This window comes from Dasypus novemcinctus, chromosome 3, assembly GCF_030445035.2.
Source record: "Dasypus novemcinctus isolate mDasNov1 chromosome 3, mDasNov1.1.hap2, whole genome shotgun sequence".
Lineage (NCBI taxonomy): Eukaryota > Metazoa > Chordata > Mammalia > Cingulata > Dasypodidae > Dasypus > Dasypus novemcinctus.
In genome coordinates, this window is record NC_080675.1 from 115,486,272 (window position 1) to 115,505,419 (window position 19,148).

General features: G+C 47.2%; 1 protein-coding gene across 5 annotated transcripts in view; it reads right to left on the bottom strand.

Moving 5' to 3' along the window:
- The window catches only part of FRMD5 (FERM domain containing 5), a 334,032-nt gene that overhangs the window by 5,570 nt on the left and 309,314 nt on the right, over window positions 1-19,148 (bottom strand). For 4 of the 5 annotated variants that reach the window (XM_058294089.2, XM_058294088.2, XM_004466749.5 and 1 more), the window contains exons 8-13: window positions 13,269-13,357; window positions 10,179-10,242; window positions 9,583-9,674; window positions 6,675-6,749; window positions 6,062-6,130; window positions 4,969-5,075 (exon numbers count right to left, since the gene is read on the bottom strand). In XM_058294089.2, the coding sequence (XP_058150072.1) occupies window positions 4,969-5,075; window positions 6,062-6,130; window positions 6,675-6,749; window positions 9,583-9,674; window positions 10,179-10,242; window positions 13,269-13,357 (496 nt within the window). The remainder of the gene's footprint in view (window positions 1-4,968; window positions 5,076-6,061; window positions 6,131-6,674; window positions 6,750-9,582; window positions 9,675-10,178; window positions 10,243-13,268; window positions 13,358-19,148) is intronic. The other variant, XM_058294087.2, reaches the window with a different exon arrangement.

Genomic DNA, 19,148 nt, shown 5'->3' on the forward strand with positions numbered 1-19,148 from the left:
CCCATCTCAGCAAAGGGTCAGTTCAGGATTCTCTAAAGGAAGGAAGCCTGGGAGTCCTGGTTATGAATGAGTAGGATGGAGGGAGGGTGGTGATGGGCAAGGTGCCTGCTATTGGTTTATACTCTTCATTGCCTTGCCATCACTTTATTTGGTTGACTTCTGCTTCCAGAAGCCCCGATAGCCCTAGCAGAATGCTGTTTGTCCCTACGCTAAAATCTTAAATTTGTAGGTTTTAAACTTTTTAAAGCACTTTCACTTTATCTTTCAACAACTCCATTATGTAGTGAGGATTAGAGGTTGCGAAATTTGCCTAAAGTAATGAGGTTGGTGGTTCGTGGCAAAGCCAAGGCTAGAATCCAAGTGTCTCTATTTCAAGGTGCTACTGACCAAGGAGTTAAATTCTGGGGAATGGAGCACTGGTGCAGGATAGATTAACTCAACATCCTGCACCTCTCTTAGATTTAGTCCCCAATTGCCCAAGAGACTGCTGTGAAACAGCATGAAGAGCCTCTGTCTCTTTTTCCAGAGGTCTTGATGTTCCTTTGGCTTCTTTTTAGTTTACCCAATATCTCTCCTGGACTCCCTCACTTGTACACACAGCAGGAGGAATATGTAACTTGTATTATGGGTTACTGATAAACCAGAAACCTTAAGGCCCTGATTTCGGCATGTTGCTGGCTCGGCTCCCTTCCTAAATACTCCTTTAGTCCCCCTTCCTCTGGGACCTCAGCCCCACTGCCTGGGGCACCAGGCACCATTCCAAGGGCCTGTCCCCTCAAGGACAGACAGCGCTCACTGCTCAGATCTTCCAAAATATGACCAGCTTAGCTGCCAGCAGCCGTTTCAACACAGGCTCATCTTGGCATACGACTAGGCCCTAAGCTGGCTAGAGAAGGAGACGGGCACAGGTTATGATATCAACAAATCAGAGGGACTGAAGCCACATTATAGTATGGGTTGCTGGTGCTTTCACCAATAAGATATTTCTAGGAGAGGGCCTGACAAATAGAATTAATAAATGTTAGTCTTCTGTCTCTGCAACAAAAGAGCTCACCCATAAGGTTATCATTCCAAGGTCAGGTTAGTCCTGGATGAGGAGTTCAGTTTTCACTACTGTAGAAGCTGCCACTGCCCACCCCTCCGTCAAACCCATTATTCTGGGATGGGTGGGGTGGGACCCTGTGGGTGGGATCTGGGCTAAGTGACACAACAAGACAGGGGAGGATCTTTTTACCTTGGAGGTGCTCCAGCTGATTCCCTTGCCCAGAGGTGGCCCCCAGAGGATCGGGGGGCACAGCAGTCAGGACCCTACCCTGGAGCCGGGGCCCCATTCTCAGGATGCGCACACTCATGGGCCGAAAGCAGTGATTGGTCAACCGGAGCTGAACGCGGACTCTGGTGTAAATCTTGATCAGACTCTTCCCCATGGTCGCCCAGAGAAAAAGCTACTTCTTCATGTGTTCTCTTCATGGAGACACCAGCCAGGCATGGGAGGTGTAGAGAGGGAAAGGATGGAAAACCAACTAGGGACAAAGGATTTTTGCAGCCCTCACGCCATGGCAGCCCCTTAGCATGCCTCCTCTGCCGGAGAGAGAAGGTTGGCTCCCCGAGCCTCAGAGCAAGCTGAGCTGCAGAGGCGCAGCTCTGAGAGGCCCATGTTATCAGGGCTCTGGATTTAGTCTGAAGCACTTGGAACCATAAAAAGTAATGCTTTCCCAGCCTGCAGCTCTTTGCCTGAGGCCCATATAAGGGACCTCTTAGAGGGTGAGGGACAGAGAGGGCAATCTCAGGGGACACAGGGAATCAGGAATGTCCCAGGTAAAGTCTAGTGAAGTTACACAGTCGTTGGCTTTATCCAGGCCATGTACAGTGCAGGCCAGGCCTGGTGCTGATGGAGTCACACTGTGAACACTAGCTTTGGGCTGGGTGGCTCTGAAGTGGGAGGAGGTGGCTCCAGGTGTGGGCTGCATCCCATCCTCCCTGGGGGTCTACACTATCTGGCTCCCTGCTGCTGAGTGGTGGAATGGAGCACAATGCATGAAAGAAACAGACATTTCTGAGCATTCTCTCTGGGTCAGACCTGTGCCACTAACCATGTTATCTTGGCATCCCTAAGAGCAGAGGGCAAGGCCAACCCAATAGTAGTCATTTTATTAAGGATCCCAGTTCATTGGGGTTGCACGGTTTTAGTCAAACTAATGATCAGTTAATGTTTATGCCATTTTCTCCACCGTTACTGGAGATAGCAAATAAAGCTGCTCCCCTGGAAAAGTTAAATGGTCTCTGTGATATTAATTTATGGGCCATATACACTCTAAGAGAGACAATCCAATGGAGCATTAACGAGTTTTCAGATGTCCATGAGTTTTTCCAGTTGTGGTTGGTTGTGTCCTTCTGAGGCCTTCACCACATCCCTCACACCCACTCCCCACCTGGTTGGGGAAGACAATTAGCGTCAGCCTTGTTTTTCATGAGCCACCTATAGGCAAAGACCCTTTCTTGAGAGATGGCACAGCTGAACTCTTGCTTCCTTGGAAATAGTCCGTTCTTTATTTCCACAGGCTTGGTAATCTCTGCTGGTGCCATTTAGCCCCACCCCCATCCAAACCAGACAGTCTCCAGCTTCCGTCCGTCTCTCTTCACCCAGAGCCTGTGGGTTTCATTCCTGCCACATTAGTGTTTAGCTTCTTATACTTACCTATTCTGAGTCTAATGGGCCCTGGGGTGTGGCCACGGTTGGGGATATAAGTTGTGCCAGTTTGCAGGCAGCCTCGGGCATAGGCACTGAGAGCAGGTTGGCTTGGTGAGTAAAACCTGGGTGTCTGCTTTGTTCATAATCTCTCAAGTGTGAATTTCTATGATGCTGAGATTTGGAGAGAATGCCTTGGCCCCAGGAAGTCTATACTCTATATAGCTTCCACAGCAGCCTCTACCTACCACACCTTCCCCTGGCATTCTGCAAACAATGTGACGGACTTAGACACTAAGGAGCCTGCTGCTGCTGTTACTGCTGCATCAACGGATTCTGGGAGGAGGCTGGAGACAAAGCCAGAGCTGGGCCAGGCACCGAGGCAGCCTCCAGCTTGTCTCGGGAAGCATGTGGACTACTCTCTCCACCTCTGAGTTGTTCTACTAACCCTACTTGGCAGTGAGTTCAAATGAGTTGATTCCCACACTGACAGCCTCAGCCTTCCCTCTCCTGGGTCTGCTGGTTGTACTGGACATTCTTCCATATTCTGGGAAGCAGAAATGAGTGAGGCTCCTCCTCTATTTTACACCCTGCATTAGTGCTCGCTTCCTCCAGGGTTAGCCTTTTCTATAGGACAGCTGCCCTGACTTTCTGTAGGAGCTTTGGGATGGTGGTTTCAGGTTGGGAGGGAAGGGCCATAGAAAGGGGAGAAAGTTAAGTTTCCTCAAAAGAGAAGAGGCTTCTTCTACCTTCCTGAGATGAACACCCCAAAAGAAGGACATTGAGAGCCATGCTCAGTTCTCCATCTCTGCCTGAGACTGGAGGAAAAGCTGGGAGACTGACTAATGACAGGGAGACCTCAATAATTTGATAACCTTGTGCAGCCAATGCACTTGGTAACTTACAAGGCACTTTCCCACCCCTTGGTGAGGTGTAGGTAATATTCCATTCTACAATGGGGGCATTAGGCTCAGAGAGATTAAGCAACCTGCCCTAGAAAGTACTAGAAGAAATTGGATTTGAATTTCATCTTTGTACTGTGCTTGCTGCCTGCCTAGAAATTGCCTTAATCTCTAAAATACTTCTATGTGCTTTAGCTTCTTTGCAACCTATAGAGTAGGCAAGGAAGGTGTCCCTCTTTTATAAATGAAGCAATTAAGATACTTGAATAATTAAGTAACTTAATGGTGATTGCCCAGCCAGGGTTCCCAGCCCCTAAAATGTTTGAAGTTATATACCATACACAGGTGATCTGGAATCTCAGGCTCCTAGTGACAGATAAAATCCTAAACACATAGCAGAGATCCTCCCAGGGGAGTAGCAGAGATATCCTTCCTAATCTGAGCAATTCTTTATTTTCATTAACAAGCAGCATTTCCATAGAAAGGGTAAAAGGCCCTCCCCAGCCTATACCCCACTAATCTCAGGAGAAAGGCAGGTTTGAAGCAATCCTGTTCCCATGTCCTACTGTTTCGAAATCTTCTGAAGTCTTATAAAGACATTGTCTGGAGTGAAAACACTCAACTTCACACCTGTATTCTGCCTGCAGGGCAAGTGGGCCAGCGACAACAGCTCTAGAGAACAATATCCAGAAGAGTCTCCAAAAAGAATTAACCACACACAGAGTAGAGGGTCTTGGCCTCAGTGATCTGAGTATATAGTCAGTGAAGATAGACAGACTTTCTCTCTCTTCTCACCTCCGCCTCCTCCAAAAGGGACAGAAGGTTGAAGAGAGATGGAACATACTTTCCTGAGACAACAGTAAGGAATTCAGATATCTAGAGGACAGATTTCTACAATGAAGTAGAATTTGGTGTCAGCTATTGGAATGCTTCAGAACCAAAAGTTTTCATTTTTTTTATTAACTGACTCGGCCACCTTGATAATTTAAGCTGTGATTTATCAGATCTGGAAAACAAATGAAAAACCTTTTGATGGAAAGCAGCTTCAGAACTGTATGGAATCTGGCGATCCCATTTATACAAGTCTCCCAGAGATCTAACCCAAACACTCAGATCTACAGTCTCCTGACCTGGACTACAGGAAGGCAGGGCTGGGTGGGCTCTTTCTCTACCTCCTAGAGCATTCATTACCTGACACCTAGTTGGTGTCCCAGCCACTAAGTAAAACCCCTCTCTACCACTGGAAGCTCTCTGCTCTGAGAAACTAGGTGCTGTCTCTCATGCAAATTAGCCTCTTTTCAAGGTCCCTGAAGAGGAACCTTGGCCAAGTCACAACTTGGAGGAACCCAGCAGTCATCTCCAGGAGCTCAAGCTCACCTTCCATGATGGAGATGTGAACAGCTCTCCTGCGGGTCCTGGGGACACTGCTCAGCCTTGGGCCATGGGTTATGGAAGGACAGCTCCGGCTGGGAACCATCCCTGCCCTAAGGTTAAAGAAAAAGACAAGGCTGTTAACTCAGTACTCAGACAAATGTTGTAGGTATGTGGATTTGAGTTCCAGGTGCTAGACTTGCCAGACTGTGTTATTAAGTTTGGTTTAAAATTTTTTTATTTAAATTTTCTTCTTATTATTTTTTCATCTTTTAAATCTTTAATCCTTTCTCTTTGACTTTGGCCCCTGGATTCCAGTCAGACCCTGCTTCATGCCCTTTCACCTCCTTATACCCAAGCCTACTTGAACTTTTCTTTAGTGAGGTAACAGTGCTACTGGTCTCTGGGGACAGGATTGTCAGTGGGCAGAGCTCCAGGATAAGCAGTACTCCTGAAAATTGCCTGAAGACTGCTGTCAGAAGCCTCCTTTTACTTCCAACAGAGGTTGCTGGTGGTAGGGGGCTCCAAGTGAAGGGGCAGGAGGTAATGCTCCCAGTCCCAGAGGCAAAGGCAGGTTGGAAACTCCTGGCCTTGGTCAATCATATTCTTTCTGGGTCTTGTCATATTCTAGGAGATGGGCTTCTGGAAATGGATGATTTGTAGTTATACATGAAGTACAGCTCCCTAAACTGTTTTAGACCTGATGTGGCAGGGTTGTGGAGCTATCCCTGGCCTCTTAAAATGCACTGATTCCAGGGCCAGTGATTTATTGCTGCTTGGACTTGTGGAAATGGACAAATCTTCCATGGTCCATGACCAATGTCAGGACTTGGAGAGCAGAAAATAATTACCTAATAAGGTGGCAGCTGGGGCCTATCTGCAAGCAGCCTTCCCCTCCCTCTCTCATTCTCCACCAAGGCTTAGGGATACCAGGGTCAAAGACTTCTCCCCATACCTTCAGCTGAAATGGGCACCCTGTTCATTTTCTTTTTCTGGTAGCCATGGTGGCAAGGATCTTCATGGTATTCTACCTGCTGGCTCTTTTGAGATTCTAGAATCTGAACTAGAACTGGTTTTGGGGAAGCCCCTGGCAACCTACCTGTGTATTTCTGGTGGCTCCCGTTTGATCTTGGCGCTAGACTCCATTACTTCCTTTGCAACTCGGCCACTGTAAGTAGTGTAATTGGGGAAAAAAAAAAAGCAAGAAATGAGGGAGTATTCCAGGACTGGGCCTCTCTCCAAGATATCATTTGCTTTGGCTGAATCAGGAAATGGCCTGTTTGGCTACCACTTCCTTTATATCTCGTCACTGAGAAAGGCTTGCTTGTTGTGGTAAAGAATTCTAAAGGAAATATCCTGACACCCTATCTTACAGGGCTCTCTGTCTCTGTTTTCTTTGGAAATCTTCCATGCCTATTTAGGAATGATTCCTCATTGTCAATAATATCGCAAAAAAAATTCCTTAGACATGAAAAGAATCACTGTTATATTTCTTATTTTGCTGCTGTTATACGGGAAGGAGGAGAAGATACAAATTTAAAAAAGAGCTATAGGGAAGGAAAGACATAGTAAAAGGGTTAGGAGACAGGAGAATTGGTTGGAAACCTCAGGCTTTTCTGGGAGTTCTCAGTTTCTTTGTCACCATAGAGTGACTGTTCTCCAGAGAAGGGTCTGAAAGTAGATCCATATGGTTACTTACTGTCACTATTTACCTGTATCGAAACCGGCTCCCTTTAAAGAATAAATTGCTGCTGGACACTGTGCGGACTTGGCTTGACTTCTCCAGCCTGCAGCAAGGCAAAGTCCAGTGTGACAGATGGCCTGAAACTGTCTCACACAGGCTAAGGCAGAGTATTCCCAGCTCCTTCTAGAGGCTACTTGAGGAAACTATTCAGAAAAAAGCCCTTCATAGCCCATGCTTATTTCTGACTCCATTTTAGGACCTGAGGGCCATGCTCATGGCCACCTGCCCTCCTGCCTCATTGCCAGGGGCAGTCCTATTGAAACCCATTTTAATGACAGCAGAGTGGCGGCACCACAGGAATGCTTCATGGGGTTCACCAGCAGGACTGAGAGAATAAATGTTAGGGATGACGATCTGGTGGAATAATGGAATGCACTCATCTCATCTTAGCCATATCATGAATTAGTAGTGCAACTTTGGGAAAATTTCTTTCCCTCTTGTTCTCAGTGTTCGTATCTATAACATGATGCAGTGGGGACACCTTAGTTTCAGGGATCACTTCCAGTTCTAGTATTTGATGCTTCATTCCATGCCTGGAAGAAAAAGAGGGCAGGGGCTGCCCTTCCTACTCCATCTCCCTGTTGGAGAGTCCTAAAGTATATTAGCATATTGAAGGCTCTGGGAAGTGCTGCAATGAAGAAACTAGCTTAACTTTTAATAAAATTTCCATGATTTATTTGAACTTGGAACCATCTCTCCTTCCCCCAGAATGCTTATTTTCATTTTAGAGGCTGCAGAATGCTGATGTGGATACACTGCCCACAGCTGGTCTAAGTGGAAGTCCACGGGCATTGTAAAATGTCTGCGTGGGTGACTTCTCTGATCCCAGTGGCACTCTCACATTTTGAAAAGGAAGCTTGGGCAGAGCTGCCCAAAGAGAGGTCTCCCAAGACCCGACTTACCCTGCAACACGCCCAGGGTTCCTATAGTGCTAATCCAGCCAGGAATTAATCTGGCTCCGAAAGCTTTGCCATGAGTGGGCAGTGAGTATTTGGAGAGCTGCACCACAATCTGGAACAGTGTTTCCAGGGAGACACCATGCCCATATGTCTTGGGGCTCCTTGAGGCTCTGAGCCCACTCACCCTCCTGCCTGAGCATGTTCTCCAAGTCTGACCCAGCTCCCTTCAAGGCACTAGGACAAAGGTAGGGCCAGGGACTTGTACCATGTGAGTGATGTCAGAGTGAGGCCAAAGTGGCTGCTGCCAGAGACTTGGCATAACCAGGGGTCTGACCCAGGCTAGAGGCTTTTTAAACTCGTTAAGTAGTCTGCTGAAAACATTGGAAAATAACCTCAGTTTACACTGTGGGTGCTGGCAGGACTAGCTTGGTTTGGGACTCTCAGAAATTGAGTTTGGTCACTGGTTCAGAAGCACAATTCTGTCCTCATGATACACATGAGAAAACAAAGGCCTTCAGAAACGGTGCTAGAGGCATGAAAATACAGGGGGCAGGGGTTGCTTCCATTTGTGTTAGACTCTAGCAGAGAGAAAGACATTTCCAAATATACCCGGCCCCTGGCTGTCAGTGTCTTCCTCTCTCTCTGTTGGAGAGATCCAGGGGACCCCATCCTTCCTGGGCTGCACCTTGGTCCCACAAGTCCTAAAGTTTGTATCTCAAGTTGCTTATCTTCAGGTTTATGCACGTGGATGAACCTGGGCTCTGTCCTCACATGCAAAGGGAAGGTAGTAGCAAAAATAAAAGAAGTGTTTTCTTGGCTTTTACTGGACATCAGGAACTGAACAGGAAAGAAATTTGACCATGCCAGAGAAGCCAGTTCAAGTTAGAATTCAGGCTGCCCATTCAGATCATCCTGATTCTGATATCAAATGCCTAGAAATTATTAAGCAGTTCAGAAAGCCTGCCCAAAAAAACAGCCTCTGGAGCTGTGGCCTTGGAAACTGGGAGGAGAGGCTGGTTCTGCTGGCTGGCCTTCCATGGCAGCCAGCAGGTAGCAGAGTCTGCTCACCGGGGAGGTGGGTAGCGCCCACCCAGCCCAGAGCAATCCTGCTCTTCAGGACCCTTCAGGCAGCTGCAGGAGGAAGCTGGCCTGGCAGGGGCCTCTGGTGACAGCACGGCTCACCCAGACAGAATATACTGCTGGCTTTGTCTTGTGTTGACTCGATTAAGATACAGCTTGTTAAAGCAAAAACCATTACATCCTATTTTTAAAACAAGACCAAGAAGTTTAGAAGAACATGCTTTATCTGATATCACCCCAGTTTCTTGATGGGCCATTTTCTTGCTCCCTAATGTTTTTATAACCACTCATAATGTAAGAAAACTGAACACAAAAGCCTCACATACTTTGAAAAATCCTTTGTTAAGCAATCTTGCCTTTGCCCCAACCTGACTTCTCAGTAACAGATAAGCTCTCGCCCTCTCAAGCTACTCTGCCCCAGGTTTCAGGGCACTTGGCCTGTCTTCCACTGGCAGTGATACACCAAGAAGGGCCACTATCAACCTCAGTTTTGGTCCAGCTTAGGGCTATGACCTGTCACTAGGGAGCCTGCTCTGGGTTGCACTTGGTCCTCTGTAGAGCTAACATATTCCAGCCTGCCTGGCTCAGAATGGCTTCACCGATTTGGTACCCGTGCATTTCTTTTGGTCCAAGTCATGCCTTGAAATTACTCAGAACTGCTCTGCCTCTGGGGGCTTCCCAAGGACACCCCAAGGCAGACTCCTTGGGCAACTCAACTGAAACTCATCCCAGACCTTGACTCTGTACTTCCAGGGGTCTGAGTGTGACAAGGGAGCTAAGCCTTATCATCTCATGTCTCCTTTCTCAGGTTGTCAGTCTCCCTGCTCTTCATTCCTCTAAAGTAGCCTGTATCTTTGGCTCTGATAAAGACACTCCCCATCATATGTATCCACTCACTTGTAGAAGGCCTGGTTCTCAATTCCACATTTCCAGAGGTGCTTGCAGGCTTCTGGAGTTGGAGCAAAATATGTGAGAATAATTTTCTTTTCCTACAAAAAATTCCACATAGAAATAACTGAGTGTGGACAGAGAAGTGAAGGGTGAAATAGGCCACTACTGACCTGAGCTGTCTGAAGGCTCCCCACAGACTCTAAGTGAGGGTCTTCAGATGGGGAAGGGGCTGCCCAGCAGCTGGCTATTTAGAAGAGAAGGCCTGCAGGACCTTCTGGGCAGAGCTCAGTTCAGTGCATAAACTCACACTTGGTAAGTCCAATCAGTAAATCTTAGTTGGCACAAATCAAGAGAGCTCTTGGTTAAAAAATGGCACTCTTGTCTGGAATTTTGTCATGGAAGTAGAAGAATCTTTGTATTTCCTGGAGGTAGGGATTTCTTGGCCTAACTGCCCTGCACACCCCAGCTCCAGGTCTTGCCCGTGGTCTTGGCTTAGCAAGCAGGTAGCTTATCTCTATCTAGACCACTTAGACTTGGCTCCAGCTACCAGGAACAACCCCAGTGCCCCGTTCTTCCCTGAAGAGAAGGAAGCCAGCACTCACCTCTTTCTGACTTACGTATAAATAGAAAGTCTTCCCTTCAAATTTCAGCTTGGTCACCTCATTCCTGGAAGCACAAAGAGAGCCTGTTACCTCCTTGTGGGCTGCTTGTCCACAGCTAAGGCTTGTGGATGCACAGGCCACTCAAGACTGGAGGGGGCTCCAGGCACAAACACAATTTTAGCCCAAATCAGAACTGAAACAAGACAGCAGTGCAGTGGCCTTAGAGAACAGTTGTTGGAACAATTCAACCCATAGTTTTCTAGTCAATCATACTTAGACTAATAGGGTGATAGGAGGATTTCGGGCTCATCAACAGTGGCTGTAACAGGGAAACTTCTGCATGGAAAGTGAATCTAGGTTGCATGTCTGGGCTCATTTCAGGATTTGGTTCATAACACAGGTGCATTATCTGGATGGGACTGTCAAATGTTAAGATGCCACAGGTAGCTGATGAGGCCAAAGTTCAAGATACAGCAAATAATGAAAAACAATGCAACCAGGTTCTGAGAGTTGATTCTTTCAAGTGACTGTGCCACTGGATGGAAAATGCAGTTTAATGCAAATGAATGTCAGACAATCTCAGGGAGGGATTAGGGCAACATATCAAAGAGAGAGAACAAATTACATGGAACAGTCATGCAGCGTACTGACCAGGAAAGGGACTTAGGGGTTACTGTAGAAAAATCCTTGAAGCCACCAGCCCAGTGAATGGCTGCAGTAAAAGAGGCAAACAGGATACTGGGGTACACCACCCGTGGGACAGACACAAATCAGAAGTGACATGGTTACTGTACATGGCATGGCTCAGACCTCACTCCACACACTGCTTGCAGCCTTGGTTATATTTACAAAATGGAAAGATTAACGGGGTCTTAGGTGGATGTCCCTAAGAGCCAGAGAACTAGGCCTCAGCATGGGTTATTCCTCTTTCCCTTTCCAGCTGACACTCACAGCTGCCCTCTGGAGCCTCAGGCTCTCTCTGCCTCTGGAGGAACAGTCTTTATTTTTCTACTCAGCTGGGCCCCCCAAGGAAATCTGGTCATGCACATCTTCCTTCATTTGGCTTCTTCCTCTTTGTAATTTCTAGGGAGATTACCTCAGTATACTAGGAAGTAGCGGAAAGGTAGTGAGAACCATGTATCTAATGTACTGGTGGATAATACTCAGGGTCTGATAGAGGAAGGTCACTCATTCTCTGTGGTCCTGGAATTCATGGCTAGGTAAGGATGAGAGTTCACAATACCTGATTACCAGTTCTGAGCTAACACAAGCCACCCAGTATTCCTTCCCTGGCTTCTTCCCTCTTAGTCCATCAGTCAATCTCTCATACATACACAGGATACAATAAATACCAACTGATTAATAGACAGGCAAAGATCATATGGGTACCAACAAGCAAGATAGGAAAGTAAAGCATCTTGAAAGTGATTGGGTTTACATCTATTATTATAAAGCTGGGACAGAGTGAAGAGAAGACTTCCTGAAGAAGTGGGACTTGAGAGAAGTCACCAAATGAAGAGGGCCTGGGAGAAACAGGTGAGTATCATGGCTCCTGGATGGTGAGGGAGAATTTAGGGACTGCAGTCCCCGAAACAGATATATCCTCCTTATTTCTATCTAAACACATCCCCTATCAGGACCCCGTGAGACAGTACCCCAATCTAAATGTGGTCCAGGATGTGGGCCCTCTATGGAACATCAAATAACCCAGTTGTCTCCAGGCAGCAAGTGCTCATCATTAGGAGAGCTATGTTCTGGACTTGCTCACTGTCTTTTTAATGAAAGGTTATTTTGTTGGACAAGACTTCAACCCCTCATCATCTTCCCCAGAAGGAGCAGTGGGTCAGCTTGAGAAAGCTTAGGGCATGAAGGTGTTGGGTGTACACCGGAAGTCCAGTGTAACAGGCTGCTTTGTGAGGTGACTTTTCCTGGGGAATGGGGCCTGGATGTTCATGCCTGAGGAGCAGTCCTACTAGTACTCTGGTTGATCATCATATTGCTGTTCTTCTAAAGAGCACTATGGGTCAGAAGGGGGGTCTGTCCACAGGTTCAGATGAGGGAGAGCATAGGAGGATAGATACCCTACAGTACTCCCAGCAGAGAGCTCACCAGGAAGCAGCTGTGCTCGAAATTCCTATTATGCACTTCTGGAGAAGGCAAAGTCTGGGGAACAGGCATCCGCAGCTGCGGTTCTGCTTGGCCAGGGGCAGCCACCTGTCTAAGCCCTTGGGAGGAACTGTCCAGCTTAGACCTGGCAACCTGAGGCCCAAGAAGGTATAGAAATCACTGGGGCTTAATAGAATATGTAAATATGTTCTTATGAGACTGAAAGATGTTTGCATGGGCCTACAGAAGGGTCTCTAGAACTGCTGAATGTCAGTTAACAAACACAAGTCTTGTTCAGTTCCCAGGAGCCATCCAGTAGAACAGACTGTCAAAGGTAGGTGCAGGAGAGGAAACAGTTCAGAGGAGGTACAGCTGAGACAGTGGCTCTTGCCTGCTAAAAGTAGGAGAGGAGAGAAGAAAGGGTGAGGTGTGACTCCTGGAGGCTGAGGACACTTAAGTCCTAAAGGGGGTTAGAAGGGAGACAGAGGACAACATCTGAGTTTCTATGGAGGAAATGGGTGTTGGTCTGAGAAGTCTTGCTAGAAGCAACCAGGGACTTCTATCTGCCCCAAGGTCATTGTCTGTGAGCTCTTCTCCAGTTATAAGAGGGGGAAGGGTGTCGGGCCATCCACAGAGATGCCTCAGTATAGTCAGCTCAGTAGGGTTGACTATGACCCTCAGTGGGTGATGGTTCCAAGGACTCAGCTCATGGGAACTTGGCTGCTGAGGCATTGACTCTAGCCCCAGGCCTCTGTCCTCCCCATACCCTTTCTCTCTGGAGAGGCTCTTGGCTCTCAGGAACACCTGTTTGGAAGTTTGGGATCCCTAGAGAGAGACCACTACCTTCACCAGTAACTATTACCAATACAAGACTTTGCAGAGGCTCAGAACCACAACCACCTGCTCACAGACAAAGGACATGGGAACTGTGGCCCCTACCTAGCCAGTGAGGTATAAAGAGCCTTGATTAGAAATGATACTCACCATTTAATGAAGTGGACCCTCTTATTTCCTTGCAGAACAACAAACCCAAATGGAGTGAAGGCCAGAAATGCAGCATTTCCTGACACATCCTGCAACACAGAAAGACTTCTCCTCAGGGTGATGCAGGCATGGAGGTGGGAGGATGAGAAACACACTTGTTTCCAGGCTTGAATACTTGGCAATAGGTCACTGCCTCTGGAATCACAAAACTACCATTTGTCTCAGCTTTGCCACATGCCAGCTGTGTGAGAGCAGTCAAGTTATTTATCTTTAGTGCCCTTATCTGTAAATTCTACAGTAAAATGATACCAACCTTGGTAGGTTATTGTAAACACCAAAGACGGATGGCAAACCCTTGTACATTGCTGGTAGAATTGTAAATGGTGCAGCCACTTTGGAAAACAGTTTGCAGTTCCTCAAAAGGTTAAACATAGAGTAACAAATATGATCCAGCAGTTCATCCACACAAAAACTTGTACATGAGTGTTCATGTCAACATTATTCATACTAGCCAAAAAATGTGGAAACTGGTGATTGGAAGCTGTATGTACCCCAGAAAAGTATGTTCTTAATATTAATTCATTCCTGTGTGTGTGGACCCATTGTAAGCAGGATCTTTTGGTAAGTAGAATCTTAACTTAAGATGTGACACACCTCATTCAGAGTGAGTCTTAATCATCTTAATCTTCTCACTGGAGTCTTTTGTAAGAGAATGAAATTCAGACAAAGAAAAGCCATGGAAGCCAGACGCTAAAAGCAAGAAGATGAGAAAGAAAAGGGAGAGACCAGAACATACCACCATTGTGCCTTGCCATGGGACAGAGGTACCAAGAGTTGCTGGCAGCCAATTTTTGGGAAGAAAGCTTTGCCTTCGGTAAATGGATGTGGCTCAACCATTTGGGCTCCTGTCTACCATATAGGAAGTCCAGGGTTCAATGCTCAGCGAGCTGGCCCACACAGAATGCTGGCCCATGTGGGAATGTGGCTCCACGCAGGAGAGCCGCCCTGCATGGGACTACTGCCGCGTGCGGGAAAAACCACCTCACGCAGGAGTGCCGGCCGACTCACAGAGCTGGCACATCAAGATGACATGACAAGAGACACAAAGAAAAGAAAATAACACATAGCAGAACAGGGAGTTGAGGTGGTGCAAGAGAGTAATCGCCTCTCTCCCACTCCAGAAGGTCCCAGGATCAATTCCCAGAGCTGCCTAATGAGCATACAAGCAGACACAGAAGAACACACAGTGAATGGACACAGAGAGCAGGCAATGGGGGAAATGGAGGGAGGTTGAGAGAAATAAAATAAAATCTTAAAAAAAAAAAAAAAAAAAAGAAAGCATCACCTTCATGATGCCTTTTTTTGGACATTTTCCCAGACTCTAACCATAAGTAAAGAAATTCCCACTGCTAAAAGGCAACCCATTTATGGTATCTACTTTGAGCAGCTAAGAAAACTAAAACAACCACCAAGAGTTCATCAATGGATAAACAAAATGTGGTATATTTAAAGAATGGAACAATATTTGACATTAGAAAGGAGTGAAGTTCTGATACATGCTTTAACATGGATGACCTTGAAGACATTATGCTAAGTTACAAAAGGCCACAAATACAGTATGGTTCTATTTTAACAGGCAAATTCATAGAGACAAAAAGTAGATTGTTGGGGGAAGGGGACTGGAGAGTGACTGCTCATGGCTACAGGGTTTCTTTTTCAGGGTGAAGAAAATGTTCTAAAATTAGATAGTGGGGAAGTGGACTTGGCCCAGTGGTTAGGGCGTCCGTCTACCACATGGGAGGTCCGCGGTTCAAACCCTGGGCCTCCTTGAACCGTGTGGAGCTGGCCCATGCGCAGTGCTGATGTGTGCAAGGAGTGCCATGCCATGCAGGGGTGTCCCCCGCGTAGGGGAGCCCCACATGCAAGGAGTGCACCCCGTAAGGAGAGCCGCCCAGCGCGAAAGAAAGTGCAGCCTGCCCAGGAATGGCACCGCACACACGGAGAGCTGACACAGCAAGATGATGCAACAACAACAACAAAAGAAACACAGAATCCCATGCTGCTGACAACAGAAGTGGACATGAAGAACACGCAGCAAATGGACACACAGAACAGACAACTGGGGCGGGGGAGGGGGAAGGGGAGAGAAATAAAATGAATCTTTAAAAAATAAAATAAAATTAGATAGTGGTGATGGTTGAACGACTCTGTGTATACTAAAAATCACTGAATTGCACACTTTAAAAGGGTGAATTTTAAGGTGAATTTTAAGTGAATTATATCTCAGTGAGATGTTATATTTTTATAGAAAGAGAGAATGACAGGTACTGCCTTTCGACCCTGGGCTCCCTCAGGAAAATTTGGGTGAAGAAACAGTAAGAAGTAACTGGTCAAGTGAAACAGCTGTCACGAGCCTTGCAGTGCCTGACCCAACAGCCGGGGCCACCCCATCACCTGTCAAGACGAGGCTTGGGAGTGAGGCCCTGGGTTGGGCCAGATCACCCTGGAGTCCAGCTCTCCAGGTCACCCCCACCTTCCGGTTTGCCTCCTGGGCATGGCTTTTCAGCCTGATTGTTCCTCTGAGCAGCCGGGGCCTCAGGAGCCTTGCCTTGAGGCAAAATACAGTTTTGCCTAGAAAATGTACCATAGAGTCAGGGTTACAAGCATGAGCATCTTGGACCATGAATAAACCAAGGATGTGTTTTGCAAACATTGCCAATAAATATATTTATTATTATTGTCCTCTCCTCAGGGTCTGTTGCGACCCAGACGCTTAGAAGCAAGCACAGTGCCATCCAACCCTGGGGCACTGCAAAAAGCTGTTTTAAAAATAACCTGGAGGTACTGCAAAGCCACGGGGCTGGATTTCCTCCTGCCTCCCAGCAGTGCTTGGTGGTGGTGATTAATATCTGAGCACCAGGTACTGCACACAAACTTCATTCCTGCCAGGGGCACCGGGGCTTAACTGGCAGCCTTGGCAGAGCTGTGGACTAGGGCAGGGCTGCCTCTGGCTAAAGGAAGGCTTTCCTCTCGGGGCAGCCTGCCTTGGGTGGGAGGGTGGGCACCTCGCTCACCATGCAGGCCGGAAGGAGACACGGGGCTGGGAACCTCACCTTACCGTGCTGGTACAGGACAGGCTGCGGGGAAGGTTATCAGATGAATGTTCAGGACAAGGAGGGAGGCCAGAGGGGCCAGTTTGGCTGCACTGGGGAAGTGCACACCTGAGCAAAAGGGAGGGCACAAGGGGCAGAGGTGGGGGAGGTATCTTACAATGCTGTCTGACATAGAGGAAAGGCCTGGAAGGAAGGATTGGTGGGGAGGACAGAAATAAAGGGTAGGATGTGCAGCAGGGTACAGCTTGAAATAATGGGAAAAAGGAGTGGGGAAGGCAGGGAAGGGCCTCCTGCTGCTGCCTTTTTTTTTTTTTGAGGTACTGGCACCGAGATTGAACCCAGGACCTCATATGTGGGAGGTCGGCTCTCAACCACTGAGCCACATCGGCAACCCTGAGTTGGTGTTTTCATTTTTTGCTTGTTGATTGTCTGAAGTGAGCAGAAGGGCACGGAGTCAGCGGAAGCTGTGACGTAGGTAGAGATCCACCAGTGTCTCCTGGTAACAGCCTCCTTGTGGCCAGAGCGAAGGGAAGAGAGGGTCCTCGCAATAGGTGGGCGGTGCTGGCCAGGCTGCCCAGACTCACCCGTGTCAGGGTGGGCTCTGAGTGGAGGCAAGCGTTGGAGGGAGAGGAGAACAGACTTTCCTGACCAGAATGGCTGATTTGAACAGGGAGCAAGTTTGGAATCAACCCCAACGAGAAGTTGCATCGTTCTAACATGTAAATACCTTGCATATGAAGAGAGCAATTTCCCAGACTTTCATGTTTCAGATGAAAGGTGCTGTAAGATTCCAGCAGTTAAGCGTGCATAAGGGCTGGAGGACAGCTAGAATGTATGCTCTTGTCTCTGGCACCAGAGGTTCAGCAACCCGTGAGGAGTAGGACTTGGAATTGTAGTGAGAAATCTCACATCTGCACTGGCATGAAAATACAAACAGGCAGCCACACTGACACTATCTCTGGAATTCGCCCAGTTTCTTCTATCTAACATGGCATTCTTATTGTGAGCTTCCCCTTGGGATTTGTGTGCAAAATAAGTTACATGACAAAAGGAGAAGGAAAAGAGGACAAGGCGACAAGCGGCACCAGGTAGTAACCTGTTCCTCAGATCTTACCAGCTGGAGTCTCTCATTCTTTCCTGTCTCCTTCCCGTCCTGATGGGATCAGTGCCCACAGGACTGGGAGGTGGAATAAAAACTTGGACCTTGACAGCTACACAGCAGACATTGCCAGGCCCCTCTATGTCAGAAAACAGTCAAAAGAGTCTAGTTTACTTCTATAGTTGTGAAATAAATTGTTTTCAATTTTTCATCCTTACAGAAAGAGCCCTAGCCTTGGTTTGGGGTCCCAGCTGTTTCTTTGCTCTGACTCCACTTTTCCAAAGGCGTTTCCTCATTTGTAAAATAGGGATAATACTTACCTTGAACACTTGAATCTGATTTCAGGGAGGTGGTCTAAATGCCTTCCTGCCAGGACATGGCCAAGGTGTTTTCTTCGAGAGGGGATGGATTTTCACTAAGTCATTCATAAGTTCATTTGGAACTCACTATCAAACTTAATCTGCACTTATTCAACACCATCAAATTCACACAAAGAGCACCATTCTGCTCAGAAAAGGGTTTTTGGAAATCACAGCACTGACTGGTTCTTGGAAGTAGGGGTCCCTGGCTGCCTTTGCCCAGCCCCCACAGGTGCCACTTTTAGAGACAAGTAGGTTCTGTCTGCCACTGACCCTGAGGACGTTCTGGGTGGGAGGAAATCAGGACTCCGCCTTCTTGGTAGTTGGGCCTCTCAGAGTCATTTGATTTACTCTCTGAGGCAGGACTTACACAAATTCAATCTGAGTAGATGAAATCTCTACGATTCTTTTTTATTTCTCTTTGAAGATCTATCTATTTATATCTATCTATCTATCTATCTATCTATCTATCTATCTATCTATCTATCTATCTATCTATCTATCTATCTCTCCCCCACCCTCATTGTTTGCACTTGCTGTGTCTCTTGTCTTCCTTGTTTCTTTAGGAGGTACCAGGAACCAAACCTGGGGCCTCTCATGTGGGAGGGAGGCACCTCATTGCTTAAGCCACCTCTCTTCCCTGCTTTGTTGTATCTCTCATTATGTTCTTCCTCTCATGTCTCTTGTTGCATCATCTTGCGTCAGCTTGCCATGCCTGCCCATCATGCAAGCTCGCTGTCTTCTTTAGGAGGCACCAGGAACTGCACCAGGGACTTCCCATGTGGTAGGCAAGAGTTAAATTGCTTGAGCCACCTCCACTTCCCTCTTAAATTTCTTAAAAATCCTTGGGAAGATGATTCCACATGCTTTTCCAGACACAACTGCCCATACCCGAAAGAGTGCACAGCTGGGAACCTTTACATTAATAATGACTCAGTCATGAAAATCATCTAGTTTAGCATACTTGAATATGGCCACAAGAAACGAGTGGAAACGAGGAGCTCCTCCATGAGGGCTCAAAATGGAGTATGTCATCTTAGTGGCTTTGGTCAAGTTCTTCATTTCAGCAGAAAATCCAACACCCTCCCCACAGTGCAGCCAAGAGGGGCCGACCTGAGGATGCAGGAGGGGCAGCACTCATCTGGTTCTGTTTCTCTGCTGTCAGAGGCAACTCTTCAAAAGGGGGGTCAGGAGAATTTCTTAGAGAGGAGGCTTGGTGACAAGATTATGAAAGTAATGACCTTATTTTACGGGCAAAGGAATGAACACTGTAATGTTATTTCTATGGTTGAGCTAACCTAGATCCTGC